Below are 25,256 nucleotides of genomic sequence, written 5' to 3' on the forward strand. Positions count from 1 at the left end.
TTAATGCAATGTTGTAGCTGAGCCACAGAATGAAATTCGTATAACTCCAGTCGGAGTTGGAGGCTGTGTCAAGTGCTCTGAGTTATGTGCCACTGTCTTATCAATCTAAACCAGTAGAAAATTTTTCCTAGTGGGTAATAAGTAGTCAGGAAAGAGGAGAATTTGCTTTATGTGCATGTGTATCTGTGTGTGTGAGAAACATTTTCCATTTTTTATAATATTGTAACACTTTCTGGGAAATAAGGTTTTTTTTTTTTAAAGAAATAAGTTGTTTGCCAAAATACTTTCATTTTTGCTGTAAAAAATAATAGCCATTTTTTACATATATTTAATGAAGTATAAAATGTCTTTATAATATTGCTATGGTAAGATAATACATACACCGTAAGTTGGCAGTCCAATTGTGAGATCAGATATCACTCACTATGAGGTACCGTGATCTTAGTTTCATCTTCGAAGCAAATACATTTTATTTTAGGTGTAGCTTCAGAAATAAATTAAGAAGGATTTTGACTTAGGAGTTCATTTGTCTGATGTGAGGTGGTTATAAATGCTCTAAGTTCTTTTTCTTCTCTGGTTACTAGCACTCACATACTGTATTAAGGGTGTTTTGTGTGAGGAAAAAGTTTCAGCAATGTTTCCCTTTATCGCCTTTTTCTATTACTCTAAATAAATGCAATTTTGCAAATATTTATTTGCCTGAATATCCCCAATCTAGTAAACAGTACAGCTAGTTAATGAGTACAATTGTGGGTACTAAGTCACTGTCTAGGGGAGAGATGGTTGAAATACACATACGATATTATTTTCTTAGTAATTTTCCCAACAGAAAAACTCTTGAGATGAAATAGAATTTGAAAGAGAATGTTTTTAGGGGATGGGAAAAGAGGAGTTTGGAAATTCACGGAAAAAGTGAACTTGTATGGAATAGACATCTTGATAATATTAAACATATAAAATGCTTTGAAATTTGGAGTATTTGTGTAAATAAATACGGTAAGAAGAGAGTTAATGAAGTTTCTAATATTAAAAATAACTGTGCAGAGTGTCTTTTAGCAAATAACTTTACCTAACAAATTTCTTTGTGAAAGGTTTTGACAGTCTAAGTAAGCGTGTTTGAAGCTGATATTTAGGACAGAATCTTCATCCCCTTCCACTTCGCATTCACCTTAGAGAATGCCAAGGACTGGAAACATTTTTATGTAGCAGATAACAGGGAGAGATTAATTGGAAGAAGAGCTGACATTTAATGAGCACTTACTCTGTGTCAGCCACTGTCCTCAGCACCATAAGTAAACCCTATTTAACCCTCACAACAATGAGGGTTGATAATATTAATATAATATTATTTTATATAATACTAATTAATGATATGAATAAGGAGGACAATAGTATCTTTATCACATATTTATAACATTGCAAATAAGTGATAATCAAAATTACTATTTAAATAATATATGTTTGTCATTAAAGATGATGAAATGATGTAAACATGTAAGACTGACTTAGCCAACCAGACATACCCGGGGTGGATTAGGATTTGAGCCATGGCGGTTTGGTGTCACAGTACACCCTTTCAACTACTATGCTGCATTGTTCCTGGAGCCTAAGTTGATTGAAAACCAGAAGATTTGATATATGTAGTTTCTCATCTTTCAGATAAAAAAACTGTGGCTTACAGAAGTCACGTTAACATTTTGAAAGTTCTAACAGTAGGTCAGAGTCAGAGCTGGATGCAATCCCTGTGTTCAGGCTGGCATGAGGGTCCACATTTTCTTCCATGAGTCCACAGGGTGCAATTTACTGTGTTCACATCACGCGCAGTCCCCCTTTGGCCTACTGTGACATCCTGACAGGTTTGTATTTGAAGGCTCAATCCAACACTTACATAGGGAAGCACATTCCTGAGGTATAAAGAACTGGTGAAAAGAGATCGTTGGGGTGTGAAATGGGAATTCAGAACTTGTTTTCTCAGTTTATCCATGCTCAATTGTGTGTGCCCTGGTGTTCATTAGGGCGTTTTCAGTGTCTTCATTGGGTTACAATAACATGGGTTATTTTCTCTCTCTCTTTCAGGTATGGAAAAATTGTGTCCACAAAGGCAATTCTTGACAAAAACACAAATCAGTGCAAAGGTACGTGTAAGGGAATTTGTACCCTGAGCTCTTGCCTATGCTGTTTCGTTGACGGATCCTCCTTTGCAGAGGTCCAGGGATCAGCTGCATGATGATCACAGCGTACAGTGTATGGCAAACCTCTTTCATAATGCCAACGCTTTGATGAGTTGTGTTTCTAGTAACATTACTCATTAATTTTTTTCATTAACAAACAAAATGAAAATCACAAATCAGAACAAGTATCAAATTGCTTCATCATAAAACTAAATTACCTCCTTACAACTTTGGGTCGTCTGATTTGAATGATATCATCAGTGATGCAAATTGATTTCCTATATAAAAATGAGGAACTCTGGGGAACACTTCCCAGGCAAAACATGTTTTAATTTCTCTGTTCTTTAAAGCTTTAGCAACACTAGTTGACGAAGAATGAATTTACTGTTGGGCCTATCTAAGCTTCAGCTATAAAAAGAGAAATCACAGGATTTCAATCTTGGTGTCTTATTAAGTCAGGCTTCCTCCTCCCCCTGGAAATATTTCTGAAGCCATTTGACTATATCCGTGGTTCAGGTTTGGTCATGCCTGGGAATCCCATAGTCTTTTAAAAGTTGCATTAAATTATTTATAAAATCTATATGCTCTCTCTTGCATGACTCAGTTCTTACTGGAAAATTGGAATGCTTCTTGTAACATATGTAATTTGTTGTTTTTCTAATACAGTTTTTGTTGCAATACTGAAATCAAGAAGTGTGGTAGAGCCAACATGATTTTAAATACTGCCCTTATTTCACACGCTAATATAAAATGCACAAGATTTAGGAAGAAACACTCAGAAAATCATTTGTATCTCCTAACCTGCTTGGGGAATGGTCATGAGTTTCAATTCAGCAGTTAATAAAGACATCTTTCATGTATCCTGCAAATCCAGAAATGCAGCCCATAGTAGGAGACAAAGACTTGCCTTCTGACACCTAAAAGTTCAATTTATGGTTGAAAATAAATCAAGAACACAAAGAAACTCATTCTAATATTCTTATTAGGATACATACATCCTAATATACATGATAGTAAAACAAAAATATCTAAAACAGTAGTATCTACAAACCATTAGAGGAAAATACGTAGATTAATACATAGGATAGTGAACATGTGTGGTACTAAAACAAAAGTATCTAAAACAGAAGTATCCACAATAAGTGAGAGGAAAATATGTAGATTCCTTTTGGAGAATGAAATTTATAAAGCCAAGGTGGAATAGAGCTAAGACATGTTGATGTTCAGGAGAAAGAATTTCGGACTTTACCCAGGAGGCTGGAATAGAAACATCCGATAAGTATATTGGTGGAAAGAAGAAAGGACCTACCCACAGTTCTTTGGAATGGCTGATTTAATTTTCTCTCCCTACCGAGAGATTTCCAAAAACAATGAAAAGAGGGCCATATACTCTAGAATACTTATGTCCAAAGTGGGATGTGTGCAGAGAGATACAAAACTATGTACTGGGAGCACTTGGAAGAATATATTAAAACTGTCATCACTCTGTTTTTCTTTCAACATCTTTTTGAATATTTTATATCTTAGTACGATCTTACAAATACATATGTTTTAAATAAATATGTAAATATTGGGTCTGCTGTTCCAAAATAGTTTCATTCATAGTGATATGAATTTAAAAAGTGGTTTGGAGACCACTGGTTTGAATATAATAAGTACCAATAAATATATAAGAAGGAAAAGAAGGAGTAAGGGAGGGAGTGAAGAGGAGGAGGAAAGAGGGAGGAATAAAGGAATAAATAAATAAAGGAAGGCAGACAGAAGGGAAGAAAGGAAGGAACTAAGGGAAGGAAGGAGGGAAGGGGGCGGGGGCAGAAAGGGAAAAAGAGACTGTGGAACAACCTAAGAAAATCACTAATATAAGGGCAGCTAAAGATGGCTCTGTGGGAGGTCAGGGGCCTCTTAGAAATTTTGACTTGAGTCTAAAATAAGGGAGGGTGATCACGTGGCCATTTAGTTGTATTCTTCAGAAGCCTCCACTTGCCTCACTTTGGCCTCAGCATTTAGAGCCTGTGGTGGGCAGTGGTGACTTTGAATCACAGCCTTTATCAAGCACATAATGTGGGAAGTGCCCTAAAAATAAGCAGTCGTGATCAGAAATATGCTACTATACTTGTCATGTATTTAGGAAAATACTTTTTTAATAATATACCCAGTCTTATTTAGAGTATTTCCTTTCAGGAAAACAGACATAGAAATAGTTACAAGTAGATCCAATTAGAAAGAAACAATTATATTTATGGAACATTGTGTATAATTGTTAATGACCATGGGCACAAGTCGCTGAGGTGGGGAGAGACTTATAAGGTCATCAGTGAGTTCATGGGACTGACAAGAAAGAGTATTAAAAAAGTATCTAAATGTGTATTAGAATCGCAAGCAATGAAGCAAGAGAAGGATTAGAAAAAGTGACTAATCCAAAAGACATTTGTGGAGACACAACCAGGAATGATACTAGGGTTCTGCAGACCATAGTGAAGTGAAGATTAGTCAGTTACTAAATCTGATGGTGTTAGATACTAAATTGCATACTGAGAAAGGAACAAAGAGGAACTCTACTTGCAGGTCCAGTGAGAAAAGGGATATAGGAGGAAAAAAACAAAACACAACACTAAAACTTGAGAGAGCTGCAGGGGAAGTAGTGTCCTCAGGGTAAGTTAGGTAATGATCGGAATGATCGTAAGTTAGGTAATGCTTTATGCAAATTAAAGCAACTTGCAGTCATAGCTTATATCCACTCACTTAGAGAACATTATAGCACATGGGCCATCCAGTGCTGGTTACTGTGAAACTGGTCCATCCATTCTTCATCAGCACCATGCTCAGTTGGTGGGGCCTTTTAAACAAGTCAGTATGGAAGGGGCAATAAAGGGCGTACTATTGATGCTAGTTATTCTGCTGGGAACATTGTCCCAAATATTTTATTCAAATGCATTTCTAAAATATGTATATGTACATAATTCTGAGCACTCTCATTCTCTCTACTAGGAAAAAATGTAGGAAACGTCCAAATTCTAGCATAAGAAGCATACGCAGCTGTCATGAAGCTATTAAAATGGTAGTCATAAGGACTAGACTATGTCAAAACCAAAAAAATGTTTATTATATTAAGTTAAACCAGTCTAGAAGCATATAAAATAATGTGTACACTAAGTAGGGCGCTATGTAAATATTTGGCAGTCAGTATGGTTATGACTGCGGTAGGGCACACTGCCTGGTTTAAACACTTCCTCTTTACTTTGGGACCTACAGTAAATTACTCAACCTTGCCATGCCTTAGTTTTACCATCTTTAAGATATTAATAGTAATAGAGCCTCACTCACAGAATGTTGTGATGATTAAAATAGTTAATCTATGGAAATGTTTGACCATGCCTCCTGTTACTTTTGTGTAAAATACATGTAGTATCAAGTAAAACAAAAATTTGTTTTTGGGGATTATGTGCATTATTATTATCTTAACATTTCTACAAATCTGTTGAGTTTTCAGGCAAGTAAAAGAAAAGTACATCTTAGAAATTTAGCTGGTACCAATTATGCTTATATTATGGTTGTTCTTTCTATGAAACTGGAATATCTCATGTCTGTAAGTTTCTTAGTTTTTATAAAATAATGTCAGATGTAAATGGCAAAGCATTACGGGAGAATGCCATGCTTTGCTTTTTGAAACAATAGGCAGAAGATGAGTTCTTCTTGATCATTGCTTTCTTAAAGAAATTACAGGGCAAGTGCGGTGGCTTTTCAGACACAATCTCAAAGAGTATTGAGACTGTCCTTAGAGAACACAAATTGAACTTGGTCTTCCCTCAGATACTTGCTTTTGAATCATTTGCAACTTTGTCTCCAGATGATGGCTATGCAATTAACACCAAATATTATGAAGTCACAGATTTATTTATTTTTCTTTTTAGATATATAATATGAATTCAGTTTCCCATGAGCTGTTGCAGAGGCAGCATGTTACGTAAGTTAGTGTTTAGCGAGGTATGAAAAAGTTCATGCACTAGTCTCAGATATGGAAAGAAAAGGGATCAAAATCAGCGTTGGTGTATAAAACCAACAGAATCTAATTCTATTTTCTCATCTAAAAGAAAGACTTTTTTTTTCTCTCCTGCATTCCCCACCCCACCTCCCCTCCACTCTGAGTTAGGGGTAGGCCTGATAAACACATTCACTTCTTTATTCCAGAAGGGGCCATCAGGAACTCTTTTAGCATAACCTCTTGCTTTCAAGATTGTTCTTTCTTGGGTAGTGACTGTGACAGCTTTCACACTGTATAATGTGGCAACATAAAACAAATCCAGTCACCATCAAGTCAAAACGACCAGAGATTGCTGAACAGAATTGGGCAACAGGTCCGGACGAGAGTGCTGAGACACAGACCATGGTTCATTCTGGTGCTCTAACGCAAGGACTAAAGGAGAGCTGTGGCGCAAGGCACAGAGATTTGGACTGTATTTGTCTGTTTTCTTTTTTCCCATGTTTCTTTCTCTCTTGGGTCTAGTGTATTTGCTGATTTTAAAGGAAAATTAAATGAAAGAAACTGTTGAAAACAAGGTGTACATCTGAAATGAAGGTCTTGTTTGCACAACATCCTGTTTCTTAGGGTTGGTTTCCTTTCCTTCCCCCTCTCAAGTCCCCCCCACCACCATTTTTTTTCTGACAGGCTATGTGTTCCGAGTAGAAGGAATGAGTAATGGGTGTTCCATAGGAAGTTTCCATGCCTGTTAGCCATAGGATGTAAGAGTAGTTAAAGTGGGCCAAATATACCAGCTCACATTAGAAATGAGTTGGAAATACTCTCTCTGCCTTTGTTATCACAGGCTGGTTGAATTATATTTATGGAGGCTTATGTTACCTTTGACGTTTCACTGGCCTCTTAAAAAGACTAGTATCCAAAAGTTGTGAAATAATCCACAAAGAATAGAATTTATTCTTTTTTTTTTTTTTGTAGAGACAGAGTCTCACTTTATCACCCTTGGTAGAGTGCCGTGGCGTCACACAGCTCACAGCAACCTCCAACTCCTAGGCTTAGGCGATTCTCTTGCCTCAGCCTCCCAAGTAGCTGGGATTACAGGCGCCCGCCACAACGCCCGGCTATTTTTTTGTTGCAGTTTGGCCGGGGCCGGGTTTGAACCCACCACCCTCGGCATGTGGGGCCGGCGCCCTACCCGCTGAGCCACAGGCGCCGCCCAGAATTTATTCTTTATTCAATCAAATAATAAATTATTTCTTCTGTAAGAGAAATCGTTTTGCATATTATACTCATTTTATAGAGAGGGATGGAGCCCATCTAGATTGTTTCAGGGAAGGGTGTGACTTTATTCTTGGACTGAATCCACTAGCAGTTCTAGATTCATTGCCATGTTACACATTTTTAAAAAAGTGTTTCTAGGTGAATATATATTAGGTCCTGCGTTTGGATTAATTGATTTCATTGTTTAGTTTTCTCCCTTGTACACTAACAGAGAATATTTGCATAGCATGTGAGGAAAGTACAGCTTTCTATATTAAGCCCCATGAACCTGGGAGGTGGGTATTATGTTTTGCAAAAGTTTTAGGTGGAGTCATTACAGAGTATGAAGTAGCCGCTACTTATGGGTCAGTCCTAACAAGTGACACGGACATGCCCCAGGGGTGAAATGTATATGTGTAAGTGGAACTGTTTAATTCTGGTAGATAGCCAACCTACTCTGAACTGGTCCATGTGAAAACAAAGGAAGCCAAGGAAAAATCAGCACCATGGAAACCCTCTAGTCTAGTACCTTCATTTTCTGAAAGCAAAGCAAACTAAAATAAATGTTCTGTGAAATTTATGAGTCGAAGATTACATTTTCAGAGAAATAGGGGCCTCCACCAGGTGGGCTCAGAGTCTATTGAGCAAGAAGCTCGTGAGGAGAAAAATGGCCCGAAAAACGCATTTATTCAATTTTCAAATAATGAGATTAGGTTATTAAAAAAAAAGAAGAAGAAGAAGAAGATGAGAACACTTGTATTTTAGACAACCACATTTCACTTTGGAATATGAAGTGTGTGATATTTTCCTGAATGTCTTTTGTGAACTTTTATCCATTTTGGTATAAATTTTGAACTACACACAAGTGATCAACATATAAATGTGTATGTTTGCTCCATTTGGTATTGATATTGATTTTTGTTTTCATTTCAGAAAAGACTAATTTATTATGCAGGGGCTTTGCTACATCTAATCAGTCCATCACATTTACTCAGAATTGTCCAGTAGGTAGCTTGAACACAGAATTTAGCTTGAACACAGAATTTTCACTGTGGGACTCTTTTGAGAAAAATGCCAATGTTTATGGCCTTAGAGTTAGGAAAGGATAGCAACTTTGATGGTAAATGGTCTCAATTTGTTGTATAAAATGCAGCCAGACAGCTGAAACTATAGACATTTCTTCTGCTAAAAATTATTCTTCCAAAGTTGTTATTATTCAGGATCTTGAATATTTAAGAGGATTATTTTAGTATTTTTCTGTGTTAACTTAGACTTTGAAATAAATGTAAAACTAAACAGGTACTTATTATATTCTTGATGTCATTTAGCCTCGTGTCCTTCCACAGTGTTTTCTGGCTATTACTGACTCAGCATTTGCTCATAATCACTCAGACATGTTAGGTAAAACTATCCACAGACATTAAATATGCATGTAACAGGCAATATTGCTGTTTTAAGCATCAATTTGTATTTGACAGCATTTGGTACTGTAAGCTACCTCCCTAATGCTTTTGTGAATGCAGAAATCATATTACTTAAGTAGGAAAAAGTTTGAAATAGTTGTTGTGGACTCTAAAATGGTTTAAAAAAACAATGGAGCTATATGACTTTCACCCGTAATGTGAATGTAGCCTTCATTATTCTGTGTCCTCTAACTAAACAGAAACTTTTCTGTCCAGATATTCTGCTTGCTTCCCTGCTTCTGTCTTTCAATTTCCTATTTTTAGAATTTGACTTATGTCAATTCATATAAAATGCTTTCTCTTCTTGCCCCTACCGGTCAATGTCAATAATTTCTTCCCAAAGTCCCCCTCTGGGAAGTCCCAGGGGCTCTTCCCAATCTGTGTAAATACTTTACGATGCCGCCTCCTTGGGTCACCATCTATGAGCTAAGATAGTATTTTTGCTACTCCTTCCCTCTTGCTATGTAATTCGTTGTGTCTTCTTCTGGATTTTAAATGCCTCAGGATCTAGGAGGCGCTTATTTTCTATTGCCAAGGTACTGAGGATGCAGGATGGCTCTGAGCAGTTACTTAGGTTCCAGGCCCTCTGCCTGTGCCTTTGGGAGCCTTTGATGTTGCATCAATGAAATGCACAAGTGTGACCCTCCCTGCATTCCGTAGGCCTATACAAACACCTGGGGGCTGAAGACATACAGATACGCATGTTTCCCAAGTTATTCTTTAAAGGAATCTTTTTTTTTTTTTTTTTTTTTTAGAAATGCATACTATTTATTGGAAATAATACATCACACATAGTCCAGGGGTGGAGTTGTGGAGGAAGGGATGGTGTGGGCAAGGGAGAAGAAGTGTAACGAGTCGGCCCATGTGAACTGAGTCTATGATCCCTTGTGTACGAGATTACTCCATGATCCTTAGGCAAAAGCATAAAATCTCTGTGCCCTGAAGCTCAGAGTCCTCTTAAGACTCATTTCACTGAAGCCCACAAGGACTCCAAGTGAGGCAGGTAAGAGACTATTTTATTGCTGGGGAATGAAATGTCAGAAGGAAGACTAGGAGTTATGGGATTGTGGGTCCAAAGACTAAGAATATTAAGAGCTTTGATAGTCAGCAGATAAAATGGGAAGGACTACAGCAATGGTGTGCTGGAGGCAGCTCATGTCACTTTGTGAGAGTCAACTGTGTACATTTTTTCCAACTCCACTTACAGCTTCACGTCAGTAGTTTGAGAGAGAAGACACAAGCACTTCTACCTAAGAAGTTGCCAGGCATTATAAACAGGCTCCTTCCCCACCACACTCACTTCTTTCTCTTCTCTTCTCCCATTCCCTTCCCTTCTTTCTTTCCTCCAACCTTCATTTCCTTCCTTCTTTTCTTTTTTTTTTTTTATTGTTGATGATTCATTGAGGGTACATTTTTAACTCAAGGTATTTACTTTATTAATGTGCGGTTATCCCTGTGGCTGGTTGGAAGTTACCTATTTTCTCTCATCAATGATTTTATAAATATATGGGACATAATATTTAGTACTTATTTAAAATAATATGGAAAATATAATGCATAATGCACACATAGGAGCTATATATGTATGTGTCTTCAGTTTATTAAAATTTTGTGACGCGAAATGCCGTATACATAATTTACCTTTCAAATATAAAAAGACACAGACCTTTAAGATTTTCCAGGTGAAGTCTGTACCAAGAAAATTTCTAAGGAAGAATCTTAATTTTCTTGAACAAGTTACATAACAACTCTGAATATCTGTTTCTCAACTGTTAGACGAGGTCGTTTATACCTACGATACAAAAAGTATTTTCAAAATTACAGGGAACCATAATGGTCACGTGTCTGGCACATAACATGAAGTCAATGTTTCTACAGTCTTGGAATTGGATTTCTTCTTATAGGAACCATCTTGTCTAGAGTGCCTGCCTATCTGACATAATTGAATGCAGTTCAGAGTACATTTTAAGTATAAGAAAGGAGTGTTTCATGTATTGACATGTGTTTATTGAGCCTGGCTTTGTTAATAGCAAAAAGTACAAGCACTTAAGGGATATTTCCTTCATATATTTTGGTGTGGGCTGTATGATAGCCCTCAGATTTTTCAGGGCTTATACAGCTGATGCCTTTGAGAAAACAGTGCATTCCAACATAGGAGCAGGCGGTGGAGTTCATTCTAATTGACTTGGATAGATTCTGGGGGAAAAATGCACCTTTGTTTACTCTTTATTATTCTGTTCACTCTATAATGTTGTTTTACAAGTTCAAAGGTAAAAAAGAGATAAAATCCTACTTATTCTTGCTTCCTTGGTTTTTGAAACCATAGTGAAAGCATGTAATATTTAAGCCATGGATAATAGACATTTTTTTTTTAATAATAGCCATTGTTTTTATCAACTTAATTATACTGTTATTAAAATGGTTACTTTTCATTCCTTTAATAAAAAAGAACTTGAGTATAAAAGAGAAAAATTCATACACCTACCTAAAAACAAACCAAAAAATGCTATAAAAACTTAAACTGAGTTTGAAAAATGATTGCATTATTTTTACCATGTAATTGGGAAGAATTGGGCTTGAATGTCTCTTTATTCACAATATATTGGCAATATAAGGACTGTGATATTATCTTTAAAGCTAATGTTTTTCTCCCTATGTTGTGTAATTAGGAAAAAAATTCAAAATTTGAATTTAATTTCTATTTGTCTTAAGAAAAAGACAGTTTATTTTATCTGCTAGGCATTCAGATAGATCTATTGGTCATTCAGATGACATTAGCCCTGAATGAGTGGGAACCCATATTGATGAAGCATCTTTGCAGTGCATTTTCTATGCCACTTTTTAAGATTACCATTTCTCTCAATAAGCAACAGGAAGCTTAAGCTATGTCTATCACAGAGGTTTACATTCTCAAGGCTTGTCCACTATGGGATAAGCAGAGCGAAACAGAAGATTTGGAGGAAGCATTTGTCAAAGAACATAATGGGCCTTGGGGTTTGAGGCGATGTAAAAAATAACCACATTTGAGATTCACTGAATGAAATCATGTGGCAAATTTTCATGAGAAACATAAGGCACTTTGGAGTTTATGTCTATGGGGTACTTTTGCTGTAACAGATATACTGAAAACTATCATTTTTTATTGAAGGAATGAATGAAGGAAAAGATTTTTTTTTTTTTTTTTTGAGACAAGAGTCTCACTATGTCACCCTTGGTAGAATGCTGTAGCGTCACAGCTCACAGCAACTTCCAACTCTTGGGCTCAAGTGATTCTCTTGCCTCAGCCTCCCAAGTCGCTGCCATACAGGCGCCCACCACAACGCCCGGCTCTCTCTCTCCCTTCCTTCCTTCCTTCCTCCCTCTTTCCCTCCCTTCCCTCCCTTCCTTCCATCCTTCCTTCCTTCCTTTCTTTTTTTGCAGAGAAGAGAATTATGTGAGTTAAAATTTGGAGACTTCTTACCAAAGTAATGTTAAAACACCATGGCTTAAAATTTTCTCAAGGACTACCATGAGATTTTTTGAGTGACAAGAGGTTTAGGATTAGAAAATCCCTAATTTAATGTGTAAGATATAAAGAAATTATGGATAATACTAAATCTTTTCATAGAGAAAAGATTATGAAATTGAGAATAGTTGACAAGAGGAAAATTTAATAAGCCAAATTCCCATATGAAGAGTAGAGTTTTCCCAGATTGCCTCCGTTTCTGATCAGTGTGTTAGCCAAGTAAGAGTAACTCCAAGGGAAATATAAACAAATGTAATTTTAATTATATATAATATTATTTATATATAATAATGTTTATTATATATAATATTAATAATATTAGTACAGTCATATGTCATATAATATGTCACATAATGATTTCTCAGTCAATGGCAGATTTCATAATGACAGTGGTCCAATAAGATCATAATATTGTCTTTTTACCTTGCCTTTTCTATGTTTAGAGAAGTTTAGATTAACACTTTATGGGGGCAAGACATGATTGCAAGAGGGACTTTACCTAACAATTGCAATCAGTGTAACCTGGCTTATTGTACCCTCAATGAATCCCCAACAATAAAAAAAAAAAAAAAGACAAAAAAAAATACTTACCATTGTGTTTCAATATAGCATAATAATGTGCTATATAGGTTGTACATAAAACATATAGCCTGCTGTGTAGTAGGTTAGACCATGTAGGTTTTTGTAAGTGCACTCTATGATGTTTGCATGACTATGAAATTATCTAACAGTGCATTTCTCCGAATGAATCCCCATCATTAAGTAGCACATATCTATGGTTTTTCTCTGTGTACATTTGTGTGTATCACGGCAGCAGAATATTTATGAAATACTTTTATTCTAAGAGAGCTTTAAAAACTATTACATAAATATTGACCTAAAAGTTTAGTTTAATAAAATGTAATTTCTTTTGAGAATCTTGAAGTGAAATCCCCATTGTTCTTGTAATTAAGCAGCTGCCGTATTACATAAACCTAAGACATCCTGGGGAAGTTGCACTGCCTCAGGTAGCTGTCAGGTTCTTTGTGGTTGTCTGTTATGGTGAGAAACAATGTAACACAAGTAATATTGAGTTAACATTGCAGGTACAATTATCCAAAGTTTGTTCAAGCATTGACAAAGTATGTCTGTGTTTGAAATCTGCATGAAAGTGTAACATATCTACTTTTCATCGTGGTGTTTACCACCTATTATGTCCTGTTAATATGGACTGTAATACAACTAACTACATCCTAATATGGTGTCCAATTCAGCCTATCTTGTCACTCTCTGTATCCTTCAAAAGTTACTAGTCTACAGCCATTCCTTTGGCTCTGTTTTCTCTTGGAGAAAAAAAAAAAAGTCATACAAAGTGTATCTTTCCAGATAAGATGGTCCAGTTTATAAGTGAGCTTCTTAGAGGTACAAAGCCAGTATGGTACAAAGACTGGTGAAAATATCAACCACTGTGGCAAAGCAGAGATTAGTTTATGTGTTTTCATAAAAAAGATTTGTGTGCTTCTATTAACCTACAGTCCCTTATAGAATCCAAGGTCAGCCCTATCTATTAGCATTTACCAACATTTTTATTTTTTTGTTTCCTGTCTGAATTTCCAAAAGGGTAATGTAAGCTCTTCAGCCTATCTCCCATCAACCTGTCAACCGACTCATCTGTGAACAAAATAAAACAAAGGACCAAGACCAAAAAACAAACAACGAAAAGGAAATAACTCCTAAGGGCAGGGTCAGGAATGGTGTCCTGGTTCGTTTGCCCAGGAGAAAAACCTTGCTCAAGAGAGTAAACAGAGAATGGTTGATGACAAGCTGTATGCTGTCAGAATTATGGTAAGCAGTAGTTATGGGGGCAGAAGATATATTTATACTGATATATTATGCAGCTCAGCCTCCATCAAGTAATGGTTCAGCTTACTATAGTGTAGAAGTTTCTTAGAACATTCCTGTAATTCATTGGAAAGGCAGATTTGTGTAGCAGAGAAATATTGTTTGTCTACAATAATGAAAATGTCTTTTAATGGAGTCTAAACCACCCTGTATTTTCTTAAGCCAGCCCACTTGTATACCTGTACAAGTAAATAAGAGAATTATTATTGACGTAACAACTTGGAGATGCTGAAAACCATATCAAACATCCTATGGTCATCCATACATAGTTCATCTAACTCCCAGTTCTAACTCTGTCCACTGTTCAACTCTTTCTCCCATAAAATAATCCCCACAAAGAAGACTTGAATTAAAAGATTCTGGATGTTATTAATGACAAACATATGTCAGCATAATGTTTTGAGTGTATATAAAAGTGAACAGTTTGAAAGAAGGCTTCTTACCCACTTCTATCCCACTGTAAACAGTGTGGATTAGGGATACTAGTTCTGCTTGTTACTTAATCTAGAAACAGAAAACACAGAGATTGTGCTCTGAAAGCACTTTCCTTTTGAAAATATTTTGATCGTTTTGTTCCATTTAGAGTCATTTTCTTTTTTTTTTTTTTTTATATTTTGAGATCGTTTTTCTGTTAAATTCAATTTTATACTCCTGTTAGATTGGCTAATGTCTAGTCTTCTATCTAGGTTAACTTCAAAGTGAGCAGAAGTCTGATAAATTGTAAGTGGGAATGTAGTCACATAACCATGGGTGGAGGTAGGAGGGCAAAGTGTGGCTGATAAGTGGTCTTACTCTCCAGACTCAGAATGAGGCGTGTGCTTCCTTAGAGGGCCTGTACGGCAGAACTTCACAGAAAATGCTCTCTCTCATTGTATTTATGTTTGGCTTGCCTCCCATGTTTGCTCAGGGGGATCAGGTTAAGACCTCTGAAAAGGCCACTCTATCCCAATTACTTACCCTGACTCTCTTCTTTTCTTTAAACAGCTTGCACTTAGTTGTGGAGAAAGTTTTGGGGTTATTATCATCTTGATAGATGAATCCAGACACGAACAACTATTTTCTATTTGGATTTTAAAGATATAAACAGTAATCCGAAGACTTTTTTTAAATATATATTTTGAATTATCCGGGAACTAGTTCTTGCAGTAAAACATCCACATGTCTGCTAAGACCGATTTCTTCCTTTGCAATCAGGTGTTTCTCAATGTTCTTCCCCCCCCCGTCCACATTGTCTGCTATTGTCTCATGCTGCCTTCTGGTCTCTCTGACCTAAAGGTTGCCTGGTCTCCAGCTCTCCTATGTGCTTTAAGGACACATTAGCATCTGTACTGTTTTTATCAACAGCAATGTTCATGCCTGTACTTCATTTCTGTGTACTCACTCTACATCCGCCTGCCATGTTTGAGTCTGAGTTTTTGTAGTGTTTAGATTCTAACTTTCTTTCTTTCTCGCCTACGCTCTGTGAGTGATCTTTCCCAGGCTTGGCATGTAGAGATGTCCAACCTTTTATTTTTTTCTTCAGCTTGTTGGAAGAATAAGAATTGCCTTGGGCCACAAGGCACACATGAAATACATACAAACACTGATGAAAGCTGTTGAGGAAAAAAAGGTCCATGCATAATTTTCCCAATATCTGTCACCCTCAGTGAGCAAAAGAAGACTCAAATCATCCACGTGTAGCTGATGAGCTACAGGTTGGACACCCTGGTAGATCCTGCTCATTGGGACTATTGAGAAGATCATTTTACTTCTTTAATTCCATCATCTGCATTAATTATGCTGATGGGACTTTTGTAGGAAGCAACTTACCAGCAAGGTGCCCATGTCTTGTTTGCAACCAAAATCAAGTCCTTCTCAGGCAGGCCCTGGATGTTTTTGTCCTGTTTCCTGTCAAGCTGAAGATTGTTTTCAATAGGTATTCATGAAGTACTCTGCCTCGGAAACAATAACATCCTATATGGTATGGCATCTCTGTTCCTCTGTGCTAACCATGAGAAATAAGCAGGAAAGACATAAAGTGCCTTCTCATTTGGATTTAACCCAGGAATTAAGGCATTATCTGAAGCTCTGTGAAGCAAATGGGCTCTGTTAGGCTTTGTTTTCTAAACAGTTTGTGGATGGTTGTGTTCAGCACTCCCAGCCCTCATTAGTTAACTGCACACATTTGGAAACATAGAAAGGCTATGACCTTCAGATCCACTCCAGAAATACAAACTTGGTCTCTAAGTTTAGAGAGGAAATGCATCTTTCCCACTAGCCAGGAACCGGGACTGATGTTGTGCCCAGGTCCCACATATGTCTGACTTGTTCCAGGCAGTAGCGGGGGAAATGACCTCCTGGGTAATATGTGCGTCATGAGGACGTGGCTTTGTCCTCGGTCCAGGGAGAAGCAGCTCACTTACAATGCACAGGCCCTTAAGATTTTGGAATCCATAGAACATGGAACCAAAATAAAAATTATTGATGATTGGTCTATGAGCAGTCAATCAAAAAATTAATTTAAGAGGCAACAAGAATTTTTCTTTTCCTTTTGTCTATTTATTAGTTTTTAATTTATAAATACAAACTGTATTTATTGTGTATAATGTGATATTTTGAAATATGTATGTATTGTGGAATGGCCAAATTAAGCTAATTAACATATGTATAACCTCACCTATCATATTTTGTAGGGAGAATACTTAAAATTTACTCTTAGCAATTTTTGAGAATACAGTACATTGTTATTAACTAAAGTCACTATGTTGTGCAATAAATCTCTTGAGCTATTCCTTTTGTTTAATTGAAATGTGTTACTCTTTCACAGATATGTCTTAATCCCTATTTCTCCCAGCCCCTGGTAATCCTAACCTCTGATCCTGTGAGATCACATGTTTTTGGATTTCACACACAAGATCATGTGGCATTCTTTTCTGTGCCTGACTTATTTCACTTAGCGTAAAGATTGCCGGGTTCCATCAAATGACAAGATTTCCTTCTTTTTAAAGGCTGAATAGTATTCCATTGTGCATATACACCACATTTTCTTTATCTTCTCATCCACTGATGGACATTTATTTAGGTTGATTTCCATACATTGGCTATTGTGAGTGCTGCCACAATGAACATGGAAGTGCAAATATCTCTCTGACGTACTAATTCAATTTCCTTCAAATATGTACCCAGTAGTGGGTGGGATTGCTGGATCATATGATAGTTCTATTTTTAATTTTTTGAGAAACTTCTTTACTGATTTCCTTAATGGATATACTAATTTACATTCTTAGCAAGCATATGAAAAGTGTCCCTTCCTTCATATCCTTGTCAATACTCAGGTTTCATCTTTTATCAAATAGGCATTCTAACAGGTGTGAGTTGACACCTTATTGTGCTTTACCTCCAACAGTTAGTGATATTGAGCATTTTTGCATATGCCATTTTCTTGGCCATTTGCACATTTTTTTCTTGAGAAATATCTATCCAGATCTTTTGCTGATTTTTTTAAATTGGGATATGAGTTCTTGAGTTCCTTCTACATGTATATCTTATATATTAATCCATTTTCAGATGTATATTTTGAAAATATTTTTCCCATTTTATAGGTCATCTCGTCACTCTTTTGATTATTTTCTTGGCTGTGCTTTTTAGCATGATGTGATACTATTTGCATAATGTTGCTTTTGTTGCCTGTGCTTTTTTGGATCATGTGCAAAATCATTGCTCAGACCAATGTCCTGGAAATTTTCTGCTCCATTTTGTTCTAGTAGTTATATATTTTGAGGTCATCACTTTTCATTTGTAATCCATTTTTTTTTTTGAAACAGTCTCTGTCACTCTTGGTAGAGTGCCGTGGAGTCATAGCTCACAAAAACATTAAACTCTTAGGCTCAAGCCATCCTCTTGCCTCAACCTTCTGAGTATCTGGGACTACACGTGTCTGCCACAATGCCCAGCTATTTTTTAATTTTTTTATTAATTATTTATTTTTATTGTTAAATCATAGCTGTGTACATTAGTGCAATCAAGGGGTACAATGTGCTGGTTTCATATACAATTGGAAATATTCTCATCAAATTGTTCAATGTAGCCTTCATGGTTCTTAGTTACTGTATGTAGGCATTTGTATTCTGCATTTAGTAAGTTTCACCTATACCCATTCTAAGATGCAACGTAGGTGTGGCCCCACCAATTACCCTCCCTCCACCCTAACCTCCCCACTCCCTTCCCCATCCTTGGCCCTTTCCCCATAGTCTTGTGCTATATTTGGGTTATAGCCTTCATGTGAAAGCTATAATTTAGCTTCATAGTAGAGCTCAATACATTGGATACTTTTTCTTCCATTCCTGAGATACTTTGCTAGAAGATTATGTTCCAGCTCCATCCATGTAAACATGAAAGAGGTAAAGTCTCCATCTTTCTTTAAGGCTGCATAATATTCCAGGGTATACATGTACCACAATTTGCTAGTCCATTCGTAGGTCGATGGACACTTGGGCTTCTTCCATGACTTAGCAATTATGAATTGGGCTGCAATAAATATTCTGGTACAGATGTCTTTGTTATATTGTGACTTTTGGTCTTCTGGGTATAAACCTAGTAAAGGAATTGTAGGATTGAATGGCAGGTCTATTTTTAGGTCTCTAAGTATTCTCCAAACATCCTTCCAGAAGGGACGTATTAGTGTGCATTCCCACCAGCAGTGTAGAAGTGTGCCCTTTTCTCCACATCCATGCCAACATCTCTGGTTTTGGGATTTTGTTATGTGGGCTACTCTTACTGGGGTTAGGTGATATCTCAAGGTAGTTTTGATTTGCATTTCTCTGATGATTAAGGATGATGAGCTTTTTTTCATGTGTTTGTAGATTGTGCGTCTGTCTTCTTTGGAGAAGTTTCTCTTCAAGTCCCTTGCCCACCCTGAGATGGGGTCATGTGTTCTTTTCTTGCTAATACGTTTGAGTTCTCCGTGGATTCTGGTTATTAAACCTTTATCAGAGGTGTAACCTGCAAATATTTTCTCCCATTCTGAGGGCTGTCTGCTTGCTTTACTTACTATGTTCTTGGCTGTGCAGAAGCTTTTTAGTTTGATCAGGTCCCAGTAGTGTATTTTTGATACTGCTTCAATTGCCTGGGGAGTCCTCCTCATAAAATATTCACCCAGGCCGATTCCTTCAAGAGTTTTCCCTGCACTTTCTTCAAGTATTTTTATAGTTTCATGTCTTAAGTTTAAATCTTTTATCTAGTGAGAGTCTATCTTAGTTAATGGTGAAAGGTGTGGGTCCAGTTTCAATCTTCTACAGGTTGCCCAGGACCATTTGTTAAATAGGGAATCTTTTCCCCACTGAATGTTTTTAATTGGCTTGTCAAAGATCAAATAATGCTAAGTAGCTGGATTCATCTCTTGATTCTCTATTCTTTTCCAGACCTCTACTTTTCTGTTTTTGTGCCAGTACCATGCTGTTTTGATCACTATCGATTTATAGTACAGTCTCAGGTCTGGTAGCGTGATTCCTTCTGCTTTGTTTTTATTGCTGAGTAATGTTTGGGCTATTCGAGGTTTTTTCTGATTCCATATACAACAAAGTATTATGTTTTCAAGATCTTTAAAATATGACAATGGAGCTTTAATAGGAATTGCATTGCATTAAAACTATTTATTACTTTGGGTAGTATGGACATTTTAACAATGTTGATTCTTCCCAGCCATGAGCATGGTATGTTTTTCCATATGTTAACATGTTCAGCTATTTCTTGGGACATCTCAAGCAACTGGAGAAGGAAGAACACTCCAACCCCAAACCCAGTAGAAGAAAAAAAATAACCAAAATCAGAGCAGAACTAAATGAAATTGAAAACAAAAGAATTATACAACAGATCAATAAATCCAAAAGTTGGTTTTTTGAAAAGATCAATAAAATAGATAAACCTTTGGCCAACCTAACCAGAAAAAAAAAGTAAAATCTCTAATTTCATCAATCAGAAACAGTAACAATGAAATAACAACAGACCCCTCAGAAATTAAAAAAAACCTTAATGAATACTACAAGAAACTCTACTCTCAGAAATATGAAAATCTGAAAGAAATTGACCAATACCTGGAAGTACGCCACCCACCAAGACTTAGCCAGAATGAAGTGGAAATTTTGAACAGGCCTGTATCAAGTTCTGAAATAGCATCAACTATACAAAATCTCCCTAAAAAGAAAAGCCCAGGACCAGATGGCTTTACATCAGAATTCTACCAAACCTTTAAAGAACTAGTACCTATACTACTAAACCTCTTCCAAAATATAGGAAAAAAAGGAATATTACCCAACACATTCTACGAAGCCAACATCACCTTGATCCCCAAACTGGGGAAAGACCCAACAAGAAAAGAAAATTATAGACCAATATCACTAATGAATATTGATGCTAAAATACTCAATAAGATCTTAACAAACAGAATCCAACAACACATCAAAAAAATTAAACACCATGACCAAGTCAGATTTATCCCAGGGTCTCAAGGCTGGTTCAATATACGTAAATCTATAAATATAATTCAACACATAAACAAACTAAAAAATAAGGACCATATGATTCTTTCAGGTGATGCAGAAAAAGCTTTTGATAATATCCAGAATCCCTTCATGATCAGAACACTTAAGAAAATTGGTATAGAAGGGACATTTCTTAAACTAATAGAGGCCATCTACAGCAAAACCACAGCCAGTATCATTTGAATGGAGTTAAATTGAAATCACTTCCACTTAGAGCAGGAACCAGGCAAGGTTGCCCATTGTCTCCATTGCTCTTTACCATTGTAATGGAAGTTTTAGCCATTGCAATTAGGGAAGAAAAGGCGATCAAGGGTATCCACATAGGGCAGTAGAGATCAAACTTTCACTCTTCGCAGATGATATGATTGTATATCTGGAAAACACTAGGGAATCTACTACAAAACTTTTAGAAGTGATCAAGGAATACAGCAATGTCTCAGGCTACAAAATCAACACCCATAAATCTGTAGCCTTTATATATACCAACAATAGCCACGCTGAAAAAACAGTCAGGACTCGATTCCTTTCACAGTAGTGCCAAAGAAGATGAAATATTTGGGAGTATACCTAACAAAGAATGGGAAAGATCTCTACAAAGAGAACCAGCTATTTTTTTAGAGATGGAGTCTCACTCTTGCTCAGGCTGATGTTGAGCTCATGAGCTTCAGCAATCCACCAGCTTTGGCCTCCCAGAGTACTTGGATTATAGGCATGAACCACTGGACCCAGCCCTACAATTCATTTTGAGTTGATTTTTGTAGATAGTGGGAAATAAGGGTCTAATTTCATTAATTTCATTCTTCTGCATATGTATGTCCTCTTATTTTAATGTTTATTGAAGGTCCTTTCTCTATTTTGTATTTCTGTATCTTTAATAAAAATCAGTTGCATTTATTTCTGGGCTGTGTATACTGTTCCATTGGTCTATGTGTCTGTTTTGATGCTAGCAGCATTCTGTCTCGATTCCTATAGTGTTGTAATGTATTTTGAAGTCAGGTGGTATGATGCCTCCAGCTGTTTTTTCTTTTTTTCTTTTCTTCTAGTTTTTTTTTTTTTTGCTCTAAATTGATTTGGCTAGTCAGAATCTTTTTTGATTCCATGAAAATTTTAGTATATTTTTTCTATTTCTGTGAAAGATGTTATTAGAAGTTTGACAGTGATTGCATTTAACCTACAGATTGCTTTGCATGACATGGGCATTTTACCAATATTAATTCTAATTAATTTTAACAATGTTAATTCTTCCAATCAATGAACATGAGATACCTTTCCATTTATTTGTATCTTTAATTTCTTTCATCATTGTTTTGGGGTTTTCAATGTGTGGGTCTCTCATATCCTTGGTTAAATTTATTCCTAAGTAGTTTTTATAGCTATCATAATGTGATTTTTCTTTCTTTCTTTGGATATTTGTTAGTATGTAGAAACACCACTAATTTTTTTTATGATGATTTAATGTCCTGAAACTACTGAATTTGCTTATTGGTTCTAACAGGGTTTTGTGTGTGTGTGTGAAGTCTTTAGCACAGCAGTTCTCAACCTGTGGGTCGAGACCCACAGGAACTGTATTAAAGGGCCATGGCATTAGGAAGGTTGAGAACCACTGTCTTAGCATATTCTATACTTAAAATCATGTCATTTGCAAATAGGGACAATTTTACATATTCCTTTCCGATGGATGCCTTTTATTTCTTTCTTTTGCCTAATTTCTCTGGCTAGGACTTCCAGTACCATGTTAAATGGAGGTGGCAAGAGTGGATATCCTTGTCTTGGTCATGATCTTAGAAGGAAGGGTTTCAATTTTTCATCGCTGAATGTGATGTTAGTTGTAGATTTGTAATATGTGACCTTTACAGTGTTGAAGTACATTACTTGTATACCTAATTTGTTGAATGCTTTTGTTATGAAAGGATGTTGGAGTTTATTAAATGCTTTTAAAGCATCTATTGAGATGATCATGTGGTTGTTGTCCTGCATTCTGTTAGAGTGGCATGTCACATTTAAAGTTTCGTGTTTGTTGGATCATGTTTGCATAGGTGGAATAAATCCCATTTGAACATGTTGAATGATCTTTGTAACATGCTATGGAATTCAGTTTGTTAGTTTTTTGTTGAGAACTTCTGCATTTTTGCTTACCAAGCTCATTTTTTTTTGTTATAATATCACTCTCAAGCTTTGCCATTATGGTAGACCTTGTAAAATGCATTTGCAAGTGTTCCCTCTTTTTCACATTTTTAAAAAGTGTTTGAAAATTTAGTATTAGTTCTTCTCTAAATATTTGGTGAAATTAAGCAGAGAATCCATTAGGTCCTGGGTTTGTCTTTGATGGGAGACATTTTATTACTGTTGCAATCTCCTTACTTAGAATTTGTCTGTTTAAAGTTTCTAATTCTTTATGGTTCAATCTTGGTAGGTTGTATGTGTCTAGTAATTGATCTATGTCTTCTAGGCTATTCAGTTTGTTGGTATATAATTGCTCACAGTAGTCCTTTAAGATCTTTTTGTTGTTGTTGTTAATCTAACCAGAGGCTTGCGAATTTTGCTTATCCTTTCAAAAAAAAACAACTCTTTGGTTTTAGTAATCTTTTCTATTGTTTTACAAATTTCTAGTTTTTTTTTTTCCTTTGCTCTTTGTTATTTCCTTTATTCTACTAACTTTAGACATAGTTTGTTCTTCTTTTTCTTGTTACTTGAAGTGTAACATGGGGGTGCCCCTTTTCTATCAGTTTTATTAAAAACAAAGTTTCTCTTTCCCCCTCCACTTAGGACTATACTTCAAGAGTCACTAAACTTCCCATATCTTCTAAATAACTATATTCTGTTATATATTTATTTTTTCTAAACAAATCCTATTTAAAGCATAGAAAATATATATGTGAATATAATATTTGATTTATTTTACTAAAAACTTGGAAATAACTTAAATATGCACAAATAAGGAATCGCTAAACTCTATAGCGATATATTTTATCAGTTTATATTTATATATAAACTTATATATAAATATATAAATAAACAAATTTATTTATATAAAAAAACATATAAACAAATTTATTTATATAAATAAACTTATATAAATGTAAGTTTATACAATATATTTTATAAGTTTAGTGTAGATAACTGTTAAAACTGAGACAGCATGAAAGTTAGCTACAAATAGTGTTAAGTGGGAACAATTCTATATGCTTTACTATACTAAGTTAAAAGATGATGTATGTTGACTTCCATTTTTACTTGATCTATTTAATTATCAGTTGGTATGTTTCCTTCTCAGCCCGTGACTTCGCTGAGGGAGGAAGCATATTTTACCATATAAACCAAAATCTAGAAGAAAATAAGGGCTAATGATATTTCTCAATTAACCTATGGAAAGATAGCAAAGAAAGCAAATTACTAAACTGTATCTATCATCTGACCACAATTTTATAAAAATAATGCATTCAGATGGCTAAGGACTTGAAAGAATAGGATCACAGAGCAGTGATTACAACGATTTTTTTGTTGTTGAGATATTGATTTTGAACATCCATTCTATTTTTTAAAAACCTAATTGTGCTATCCGGAAAAACAACTGTAAAGACTTGGGCCCTATCAGTGTAATTTAACAGTATTGAAATGTGACAAGAAAACACTCATTTATACAACAATGAGAAAGCTTAAAGTTGTATGTTGTCATTAAAATTCAATTTCCATGGACCTCTAATATATGGGTCTCTAATTTATGGAAGGTGGTTCTCTAATACATGGAATGTGATATCAAAAAATAATAAACTTCTAACCACTTGTCGTAGAATATAAAGTCTCTCACTATTTGACCTGTCCTCTCCTCTCTAACCCCAGAGCTCCTGCCCTGTTCGCATTGTGTGATTCATTCACAATGAGATAATTCTGGACATGGGGGGATAGTTACATTGTCGCCCATGTGAAAAGCTCCCCTACAATTGTAGAATGAGCCAACAACATGGCCAGACTGTGGCCCTGGTCAGTTCTTACCTCTTTCCACCTTTCTCACCATATCCAGCTGTATACATGCCATTTGCAATAATACTTGGTTGGCTATTGCCTTTGGCTGTTGTGTAACATCACAGCCCCCACATTAATACATTTATTAACAATGTCTAGTACTTATTGAATATTTATCATGTACACAAAACTCTTATGCTAAGGGTTTTATATACAGTATATTATTGCAGGTTTTTCTTTTTTCTTTTTTCAAATTGGTACAATTACCGTGGTCATTTTATGAGTCTAAGTGGGAGAGATAAGGAACTTGTTTGTTTTCACAACGTGAAATGGCAGATCTGGAACATAAACTCAGCCTGGGCACTTAATCTCTCACAGGCCACCCCTCTCTGCCTTGTGCTCTCCTTGCCGTGCAGGATTTAGCTGATTTGCCTCTAACATTTTCCCTGCTCTTCCACCCCAGCCCAAGCTGACTTAGGTATCCTTCCTCTATATCCCTTAATACAACTCTGCATGCCC

The 25,256-nt window shown here is 36.0% G+C and overlaps 1 protein-coding gene across 10 annotated transcripts in view; it reads left to right on the forward strand.

Moving 5' to 3' along the window:
- The window catches only part of RBMS3 (RNA binding motif single stranded interacting protein 3), a 793,177-nt gene that overhangs the window by 224,054 nt on the left and 543,867 nt on the right, over positions 1–25,256 (forward strand). For all 10 annotated transcript variants that reach the window (XM_053599626.1, XM_053599630.1, XM_053599631.1 and 7 more), the window contains exon 3: positions 2,077–2,135. In XM_053599626.1, coding sequence (XP_053455601.1) covers positions 2,077–2,135 — 59 coding nt within the window. The remainder of the gene's footprint in view (positions 1–2,076; positions 2,136–25,256) is intronic.

Source organism: Nycticebus coucang, chromosome 8, assembly GCF_027406575.1.
Source record: "Nycticebus coucang isolate mNycCou1 chromosome 8, mNycCou1.pri, whole genome shotgun sequence".
Lineage (NCBI taxonomy): Eukaryota > Metazoa > Chordata > Mammalia > Primates > Lorisidae > Nycticebus > Nycticebus coucang.